Source organism: Chinchilla lanigera, unplaced genomic scaffold (assembly GCF_000276665.1).
Source record: "Chinchilla lanigera isolate Chin_1 unplaced genomic scaffold, ChiLan1.0 scaffold00063, whole genome shotgun sequence".
In the NCBI taxonomy this organism is placed as follows: Eukaryota; Metazoa; Chordata; class Mammalia; order Rodentia; family Chinchillidae; genus Chinchilla; species Chinchilla lanigera.
In genome coordinates, this window is record NW_004955464.1 from 11,300,467 (window position 1) to 11,310,792 (window position 10,326).

Consider the following 10,326-nt stretch of genomic DNA (forward strand, 5'->3'; position numbering starts at 1 on the left):
AGAGCAGGTGGCTGGCTTTGTAGCTGCCCCTCTCCAAAAATCATACATGGCAGGGCCCACAGTGTTCTCTGCTCCTGAGAACAGACAAGCATCAATGCAATCCCTCCGCAGGGAAGGCAGGCACACTGGGTTTTCTGTTTGCCTCTGGAAGCAACATGGGCTGAGGAAAGGGAAAACCTTGAGACATTAGAAAGTATAGTGATTCTCAATACACTCGATGACTTTACTTTGACCTTTTTTCTTTTTTTGCTATAGATGGGGGTTGTAAATAAAGCAGTCATTCTCTGATTTTTTTTGTGTGTATCAGAAATTACCTGGAAGGCTGATGAAAACAAATTGCTGGTCTCACCTGTAGAATGTTTGACTTAGCAGGCCTGAGGTGGGGGCCCAAGAACAGGCTTCCCTGGTAAGTTCCCAGGTGCCCAGAAATCAGCATGAAGTCTCTTCCATCCCTGAAAATTATGGTGGCAGAGATGGGATCTGGAATCATAGAAAGACTCTTACGCTTGGAATTCTGGCTCAGGTCTGTTGACTGATGGGGCCAGAGTTCTTCCAGGGACAGACAGAAATGGAGAGAACAGTCACACAGAAGCGGAAAGGGGAATAATGACACTTCCTCAAATAGAAATTTTTACCCTTACAAACACCAGTGTGAGGGATAGACAGCTACCCCCTCCCTTCTACAGGTAAGGAAAACGAAACTCGGAGATGTAGTCCCTTGCCTAGAATCCTGCTGCGTGGTCATCCTGCTGTGGGACCTGCTCTGCTGCCTGGGAAGTGCCCCGGGGCCAGCTGCCTCTCAGTGTGAACTCTGCCTCCACCCCTTACCCGCTGGTCATTCTCTGCAAGCTGTTCAACCTCTCTGGCTACCTACAAAATGGAGAGCCTAGGAACCCCTCCTTCTTGGAGTTGTCAGGATGGACTGAATTGATATTTTAAAGTACTTAGGCCCGTACCTGGCACATGGTAACCTCAATATAAATTAGCCGGAAATAAAGCTCGCTGCCCATCAGACTGCAGCAAACCCAGTCCTTCCAGAGACAAACTCAGGGGAGAAAGTCCAGAGATCGTCAGCCCCTGCCCCTGGCCTCGAGACAGGGTAGGCAGAAACACCTGAAAAAGTGAAAAGCCTTGCTTTGGGGCGTAGGGAACCCAGGCTTCGACAGTGGTGGTGAGACGCAGCGGCCTCAGTCGAAGCCAAGCTACGAGTCCTGGCCCTCGCCTGCCGCCAGGAACACACTCCAGCCTCGCAGCCCCGCCACCCCCAGCCGGCGCTCCCGGCTTCCTGCCCGCCGGAGGCCCGGCTCCCGGCGCGGTGGGGGTGGCGTTTCCTGGCCCAGCCGAGTCACTTGCTCGCGGACTCTCCGACTACGCGCTGACCGACAGGCACCAGATGCTATTTCGGGCGGCGCCCTGCTAGCGCTCAGTTTCCGTTTTTCCACCCACTGTCGGAAACAGTGGTGGGGGGTGTAGACGTCACTAGCCCCCAGCCCCGGGCAGGGCTTGGGGATGAGGTCGGGTGGCTGCCAGACCAGCAGAAGCTGGAGCTTCGCGGACAGACGAACTTCTAGGTGGAAGCCGCCCTGCCCTTGGAGGCCGCCTGGGCACCACCTTCTCGTGGGCTGGACAGAAGCCTTCCCACAGGTCCCCACTCCTTTGCCACAGCCCCGGAGGCTTAGGGCAGGGCCAGGACAACAATGGGGTGAGCGCCTCAAAGGCCTCCAAACTTGAGGAATTCAAAACCAAACGGGGGGGGGGGGTTTGCTGAGTGGTAGAGAAGGTAAGGCCCTCGATTCAATTCCCAGCACTGAAAACACGCGCGCGCACGAGCGCACACACACACACACACACACACACACACACACACACACACCATAATCCTGACTTCTTGGCCTCCAGATCCAGCCACAACAGCCAGAAGCCCAAGGGTTTTTCTGGGTTCCTCCATGTCCCTACCCCCAAACCCAGTTCTTACAAACAGCGCTACTCATTCATTTGTTTAGATCTCCTGAGACAGGGTCGTGCTGTGCAGTTTAGCCTGGTCTTGAACTCACGGTGTAGCCCAAGATGGCCTACAAATCCAGCCTTGCATCCTAGTTAGGTGCCACCTCCATCCTCCTGCCTTTACTCTGACTCCCCCATCCCACACCTGCACACCCCTACTCCACACTGCAGCCAGTCTTCTAGAAGAACAAATCTGCTCCTGTATAGGATGCTATGCTCTTAAAAGCAAATAAACAAAATTGTTCCAAAAAATCCATCACTTGTCCACAAGCTTCATCCGTCCATCCACCCTGGTCCCTTTCCTGTTTCTTTCATGCTTCAGCCCTTGCCTCCTTTTCTCAGGGAAGCAGCCCTCAGCTGGATTGTTTACCTAGGTAGTTACTTTTCACATGAAAGTGACTTGCCCGAGAGTCCCACAGCTCATCACCAGCAGCCTCTTCGTCTTTCTGTTAAGTGATGTAGCCATGAAAGGACAGCGCTTTGTGAGCTGGGGTGGGAAAACTGACTTCTTTCTCAGGACTTCGGTGGCTTTTACATCTGTGAAAGGTGCCTGCATCCACATGACGGGCTGTCAGGAGGGAACACAAGAACTGAGGGCCAGGCTGCCCTGAATTCCGGTACCTTCCCAGAGACTCATCCTGATCACCTAGGAGGGACCAGAAGTACGACTGAGGCTGTAGGCTCATCCCTTATGTGGATCTCACTCGGATCAGACTAGGGGTGTCCCTCTACTCTCAGACTCTACAAGGAGCCCAGACCAGAAACACTAAAGGGAACAGCAGACTGGCACGGTGAGTAGAGTTTGGAATGGGCACTGGATGGTCCTGGCATCTCTGCTGAATCACTGTGAGTTTGGCAGCATCCCCACTCTGTCCTTAAATTAATTTCCTTCTCTACAGCGATAGCCACTCCCCCACGCAGATACATGTGGTGTTCTTCTGGACCATGCACTGGCTGAGGTTCCGTACATTATCACCCTGCATACACATCTTTTCTTAAAGGTTATTTTATTTATCTTCGAAACTGTGAGGTAGAAATTATCTGTTTTATAAATGAGGAAACTGAAGCTCAGAGCTAAGTGACTGCAGTTGGAGCCTGTGTTCTTTCTACTCCACCACTGAAGAATAAACCCATCTTCTCTCCAGGGTGGAGCCCCAGTCAGGGGAATGGGGACTGGCTTGGTCTCAGATTTCTGCCCAGCACAAATCCGGGTCCCTGAACGGCTGAGCCCAGTGCTCTCCTCCCAGCCTGGGCTCTAGTGGCTGCTGTTCAATGCTCTGGGAAGAGGGCTTCTTGGTCCTATTTCCTTCACATCCAGGCTCCAGCCACTCACTAGAAATGTAACTGTTACTTTTACACCTGGAGCCTCAGTAAATTGAGATTTTTTTTGTTATGACACCAACTTCTCAGTACTATTTTTAAAATAAAATAGCTTTTGTAGGGTGCTCTGAACAGTGCTCCAGTCGCACGATTAAAAATATCATGGGGAGGAGGGTGGAGTGGTGTTCTTGGGCTCTGGGCTCAGCCTGAAAGCAAGCAAAGGGACATTTACATCTATTGGCACCAGGTTAGCCCCCACAGCACCCTTTGGGGTTAAGATACTGGCCCTATTTTAGAGCAGAAAGGGCCCAGGATTGAAGAGTGAAAGCTCAGCAAGGAACTGGGGGTGGGTGTCCTGAGATAAGGGAAACTGCCCCTTGAAATCTGGGTGTTTGGGACACCGAAGAGAGAATGAATGAAGGGTTGGCAGGTCGTCACCTGCGTTTGGGCATCAGGGTGGTCTTCAGAGGCAGGACGGAGTGTCATGGTCAGAGTCCCGTAAGAACAGTGTCAGTAAAGCAGAGGGAGTGAGGGAAGTTGTGGGGAGCGGCGACTCCAGGGAGGCTTGGGGATGAGAAATAGGGTTGCCTGTCAGGCCCTAGACAGCGCGCAGTTCTCTACACGGCCCATTTCAGAGCCGGTCCCTGCGCCGCAGGACCAGTCTCCCCTCCCTCCGGTGAAATTGCCAAATTAAAATGAATCATTTGGCCCATAATGGCCGAGGCGCTTATCGGGGGCGGGCGGACCCGCGGCAGTGCCTTATCTCGGCGGCGCACGCGGCCCCGGTGCGCCTCGGCCCATGCTAACGAGGCCGGGACGTGAGCTGGATGAGAGCGCACGGGGCTGAGGCGGGGCGCGGGCGCGCGCGGGGGGCGGTCCGGGCTCTGCACCCCAGCAGCGGCCTCAACGAGGCCACACGCGCACCCCCCTACGGAAAAACGTGAGCATTCGTCCTTTTTCTAGAGGAGAAGCGGCCTGCCGCCTCCACCAAACCCCGCATCCATTGCTTCCTTCTCCCCGCACCCGCAGGGGCCGCCTAGCTCCGCTCCGGGCGCCTTGGATGGGGGCATTTTCCAGCGACACCTCCGCCCTCGGCGCCGCGGCCCCTCCTGCCTCGGAGACTCTCTTCCTTCCTTCCCCTTTTTCCTTACGCAATATACAGAAATGCGCGAGGCGGTGGTTGGTTTTCATTTCTTCTTGGTGGTTGTGTGCATGCGGTGGGATTGTGAGAGTGCGTGTGTGTGAGCCGTGGGCAAGGCCGACTGCTCCCGAGTGTGGTCTTTTTGGCGATCGGTTGCGTGTCCGAGTGTGATGGTGCCTGCTCTGTTTGGGTGTGTAGATTTGGACCCTTCGAGGCCCTGCTGCGTTTTATTCGATGTGTGTCATAGTGCTCGTTTCTTTTTTCAACAGGAGTCGGATTTACGCTGGGCACTGACTGTGTGTGGGTGGTTTCGTTGTTCTGTCGCCCGTGCGATCCTGACCGTGTCGGGTTGTGTGTCCGTGAGAGACTGCGCTGGCCGATTTCGTTGTGTGGTGCTGGGCAGTGCGGGTCTGCTGACCATGTCGGCGCGTGGAGCAGGGCTGGGTTGTGCTTGTGTGCGTCCCTCCTGTGGGGCTGGACCCTGTGTGGTCCCGTCCACACAGAGTTGTGTGCCTGTGTGCTTGTGTCCTTTAGAGGTGCATTTGCAAATCGCTGGGGGCGGGAGTGGGGGTGGCGAGCGAGAGATTGAGGCGCTGGTGGGGGCGTCGGCGTGGGGGCGGGGAGCGGGGTTTCACATTTTATTCCAAATTATGATGTATTCGGGAGCCGCTGTGGGCTTGGATGGGCGGTCAGAGCCCCGCCGGCCGTCGCTCTGTTTGCGGCCGGGCTGCGCCTCGGCCTTTGCGGGGTGCGCTGGAGAGCAGAGGCGCTGCAGAGCCCGCGGGTGAGCAGCGCCCGCAGCCCCGCGCCTCGCAGCCGTGAGCCGGGGTCTGCGGTCCGCGCCGCACTTCGGCTTCGCCCATTTCTGGTCAGTTTCGCCGGCGCGGCCGCGGGGGGCGGTGGGAGAGGCCGGGTAAGGACAATGGACGCATTTTCCAGGCCTTGCGCCACCAAGGGTGGAGGGCTCGAGATCACCCCGGGGACCATGTCCCACCCGCTCCTCGGGAGCCGCATCCCGCGTGGGTCAGACGCAGGTCGCAGGTCGTAAGGGTGACCGAGGCGGAGTCGGGGCTCCTTGGAGGGAAGGGGTCAACGCTCCCCTGGCTCGAGAAGAAAGGATTTTGTTTTGCCAGTTGTTCAGGTCATCATCACAGCCATCATCATTAACGTTCTCGTTTAATTAAAATAATCGTCCAAAAACGGAGCGGGAGTCACTGTAGCTTCCTAGGTGGGAGAACAAAGCCGCACAGGACTCGCCCCCTCCCGCCCCTGCTGTTTTCTCAGGCGCTGGTTTGGGATAAGGAGAGAAAATGGAGAGGGTCAGACTGAAACACCTTCAAACGCAAACACTATCCCCGGGCATGGGTGGGTTGCCTTCCTTCTTTCCTCCCCTCCCTCCATTTGGATTAGAAGAGAAAGGAAAACCTCCCGCACTGGATTGAAACCCAGGGAAAATTATTCCTATATTTCCACAAAAGCCTCGGCCAAAAGAAGGAAGCCTTCGCAATTAATCCAAGACTACGATGTACGATCATAAACTGGACGTTTTAGGCAAAAACAAATTAAAACCCACCGGAGGGGGGGAAGCAACTAAACCCAGCTACACCCTTGGAAGCAGTTTTTACCCTCTTTCCCTTGTTTATTGCTGCAACAAATTATTAGCGTTCCTCCTTATTCTGCCTGTTTAAGCCCGAAAAATCGAAAATCATTTTGTACGGGTAGTAAAGGTAAGGGATTTCTTCATTTCTTTCTCTCTTACGCTCTTTTCTGCATTTTCTTTCTTTCCTTCTTTCTTGTCAGTAGGAAGAAAAGAAAGGACCTGAATAGATTTCCTACCCACCCCCACCCCCCATTCCCGCAGAGAAGTACAATCCTTGGAATCGGGTTCTGCTTTCACTTTGGGTTGGAGGTGGGTAGATGGGGGTCCCGGAGAGGCCGGCGGGCGATTGGGGGGTGTCCGAGGTTCTGCCGCATTAACTAGGGCCTGGAGACGGCACCCACCTTTCCCGACTCATCGCCCACCCTGCACCTCAGGCTGGGGTCGACCCCTTGGCTCTGGCGCTGTGGCGGCTGCTGGGGCCTGGCTCAGGCTATGGAGCAAACAGCGTAGACACGTCCGTTTTTGGAAAACAAACGGCCGCGTTGAACCACAGGGATCCCAGTTGTAGGGTTCAAAAATGTTCTGGGCAGCTTGTAGGGAGGGGTTGTTGTTGGACTAAAGTTAATTTCTGATTGGTCAGGTGTAGTGTTCATTTTTACAGGGACGAGGTGAGGTTGAGTCTCTGAACACCTGCAGGTGGGGGCAGAAAGCAGTCTGCGACTCCCTGGGCTGTCAGTGGGGGCAAGAGGTAATTCCCAGCCATTGACCCTCATTTCTCTCTCGCCCTCCCTCTCACCCTCCCTCTTTCTCTCCACCCCCATCTTTCCTGGAAACTCGGTTTGGGCGCGGCAGATCGCCCAGGACCACACCGCAGCCTAACTGCTGGCCTCTCAGCGGCGAGAGGGGCTCGGAAAGCAGAGACCCCAGCTCAGCCTCACCGCTCCCTGTAGGAAGAGTGGAGGTCCTATTCCAAGGGGCCGGTCTCTCTAACTATGCCCGAGGTGAGTATGTGAAGGGTGATGTGGTGGGAAGGGTGTCCAGGAAGTCCTTGGGGTTCCCGGCTGGGGTGGGGGTGGGGCTGTGGACAGGGGAGAGCCCAACCTCAGACTGAGTCTAGGGGAGGAGAGGATCATCGGAAGGTTGCGAATCCCGCCTCAGACTGCCGTTAGCTGCCTATGGCCTCCAACAGGGCCCTTTCCTTTTTCCGGCCTCTGGTGAAACCAGATGGTTGGACTAGGGTAGGTCCTCCTGCCGCTCCTATGGGTCGGAATCTGTGGACGTTGCTCAAGGCCTGGAACTTTGTTGTGGCTGTATCCGGGTAGTGCAAGCTGTACTTGGAGTTCAGCAGGAAGAAGGCCGAGGTTATCCGGGCCAGCACAGAGCTCTTGCTTGGGTGGGCCTGGAGCCTGGGACCTGAGGCCTAGGGCGAGCTGCACTGGAACACCCCTCTGCGCCCTGAGTGCAGGGATAGCACCCAGATCCCTGGGGGGTTGCTTTGGTGCAATTTGGAGGCTCCCTAATGGTGTCCTGCGGTGTGTGTGTGTGTGGGGGGGTGCGGTAAGAGGGACCCAAGGCCAGCTCTAAAACAGCGGCTTAGACACTGTGTCACCTAAGAAATCCTCTGTGCTAGGGGACTGAGAACTGCTGGAGACGCTGGCTGGCCCCAGGAAGGCGCTCCCGGATCTCCTTCAGCACACACTGAAACGGTCCGGCCCACTGGCAACGGAAGTGTTGAGGGCAGCAAGCAGGGTCTCTGCTACACAGAGAGAGGAATTATAATGGTCTAAATATTCTAGTCCCACTCCATTCAGTCCTAAATCTAGCCCCTTCTCCATCCTCCAATTAAAACAAATACAGCAGATAAAAACTGCTCAGGCTTTCCTTTCAGGAAACTTAGCTGAAGTTAAGAGATGCAGTTTAGTCTCTTGACAACCACAGGTGCTTTTTAGCACTCTGATGGCTTCCTCCTGGCATGGACCTCCGGCCAGGTCCATCCTAGGCTCAGAAGAGTGAGCTGGATTTTCCTGAGGTGGGAAGGCAGAAGTCTGCCACAGTCCCCTGGAGGGCCAATCTGTATTTCTCACCAGCAGTCTTGGAGATCAGGATATTTGTAGGCATCTGGAGAGGCCATTTTGGGCCAGGATCACTTCATCTGGACTATGTGTTCCCTTTGCCCTTTGGGAACCTGCCTCTACTACCGGGGTGGAATTAATCAGAAGGTATACATGTGTCATAGTGAAGCTTCAGCCCAGCTGGGATTGCAGTGCACAGTTTGCCTTGCACTTAGAACCTAGGCTAAGGTGCCTGTGCTTGGTTGCACACTGCTGGTGGTCACAGGGCCTGGTATATTTCTGGTGCATTTCACCAGCTGAAGGGAAACTACCATTGCTGGTACACTTCCCATTCATTTCCATGGCCTGGGTGTCTTGCCTGTGGTATTCCGTGGATTCGGACCTTTAGTCTCTGCTGCAATTGTAAGCTTGTCTCTGCTATAAATGTAGGCATCATTTCCAGGCGGTGTGCGGGCTGCAGGGCCCACATCAGTGTCCAGTCTGAATCTGTGTTCTCTGCATGCTACAGTGTGTGGTGGCAATGGAGCTGAGTTCTGTAGGAGGTGAGGGAGCCTTGTCTCTCTTCTGGGGTGAAAGGCATGGCTCCAAGATGGACTCTGGTCCAGAGCATTGCAGTGGTAGAATGGGAGCCCGACGGCTGCGATGAATTGATTAGATGAACTTACCTTCAAGCTTAAAAGCACTTTTGTGAATCTCTTCCACTTCAACATACCCCAATTACTATATAGAATTCGGAGAGTAGAACCCTTATTACTAATAATTTATGAAGCCTGCTGAGTTCATTGTATCTTTATTAAAACAACTCACAAGCTTCCTCAAAGTCTGAATCCTAAGTCTCATGGTTTCTCTCTTGGGTTTTTTGGGGTCTCCATATGGATGAGGCCAGACGGTGGGTGAACCCTAGCATACTTGTGGGAGGTAGAGGGGTCATCATGGAATATGGCTGTGGGGGAAAGAGGGCTCCAGTGTATGTATGAGAATAGCACAGTTAAAGTGAGGTCAGAGTTCCATAAGCCAAAGTGTGTATGTGTGTGTGTGTGTGTGTGTGTGTGTGTGTGTGTGTTGGTGCTGTAGGAATTTAGGGGCCTTACAAGCACACCTCCTTCTGATTTTGAAAGAGAGGCCAGACCCCATGTCCTCAGAAGCACTCTGAAAGTCTGAACTCCACACTGCCTCAGCCAGGCCTTTCTTAGAGACCTGGCCTCACTTCGGAGTCTAGCCAAGGAAAATTCCGTGGAGTCAGGGTGGTAGTGCCAGGACCAGCATTTTACCTTGGCAGTCTCTCCTCTCCTGTCTGAGAAGTAAACCAGCAGCACACAGAATAAATACAAGGTGGATGTGCTTAGCACCGTTAGAGGGTAGACAGCCTTTAACGATGATGAATTTTGTGTGTACTGCGCGGGTGGAGCTGGTTCCTCTGGATTATTTTCTTCCAGCTCTGGCTGTGTGGACCCAAGTCCTGGTAGCTTGCATTCCCTACTTCCACCGCTGCCAGGTTTCTGGGTGATGTGCATAGGGTGTCTCTGCAGGGCTAGGGTTGGGGTGTTGCTGAGAGGTGAAAGGCGGTTCCATAACCACCCCACCCCTTTGTGACAGATTCCCCGCCAAAAGCAAAAGCAGGAGGGTGGGGGCGGGAAGAGCACGGTCGGGGTTGATCCCTCCTCTTCCCTTGTGGCTAAGGGGGTCTGGGTAACTTTCTTTCTCTCCTCTGCATTTCCTTCCTCCTTTTATTCCCTTCGGTTTTTCTTTCGCTGGCCCTATTCCCTTTCTTCCGATGTTTGTGCCGTCTTTCTCTATTTCTGTCCTCTTGGCGCTTAGTCCCTGTGCCCCTAGACACCCCGTCCTTTTCCCAGTCCAGAGGGACCCCCCTCTTGCTCCGGCGCGGGGGCAGCCAGCCTTCAGGCCCGGAGGGTGGAGGTGCTGTCCACGTGGCGCTGGGTTTCCTGGCCGCTTAGTCCCCTCTGCAGCGGGCCGGGGGCGGCTGTCGGAGCTGGCGTCCGCTTGTCTGTCCGTCTACCCGCAGGATGACCGAGCGGCCGCCCAGCGAGGCGGCCCGCAGTGACCCCCCGCTCGAGGCCCGGGACGCGGCCGAGGCCCGCATGGCCCCCCCGCATCTGGTCCTGCTGAACGGCGTCACCAAGGAGACGAGCCGCGCGGCCCCGGCGGAGCCCCCGGTCCTCGAGCTGGGC

General features: G+C 55.0%; 1 protein-coding gene across 3 annotated transcripts in view; it reads left to right on the forward strand.

Annotated features, from left to right (window-relative positions):
• Positions 1 to 4,144: 4,144 nt before the first annotated feature.
• Tal1 (T-cell acute lymphocytic leukemia 1) overlaps positions 4,145 to 10,326 on the forward strand; it is a gene marked incomplete in the record, with an annotated part of 12,810 nt that continues 6,628 nt past the window's right edge. The window contains 3 exon segments of one of the 3 annotated variants that reach the window (XM_013521749.1): positions 4,145 to 4,264; positions 6,918 to 7,066; positions 10,161 to 10,326. In XM_013521749.1, the coding sequence (XP_013377203.1) occupies positions 10,162 to 10,326 (165 nt within the window). 3 annotated transcript variants of the gene reach the window in all.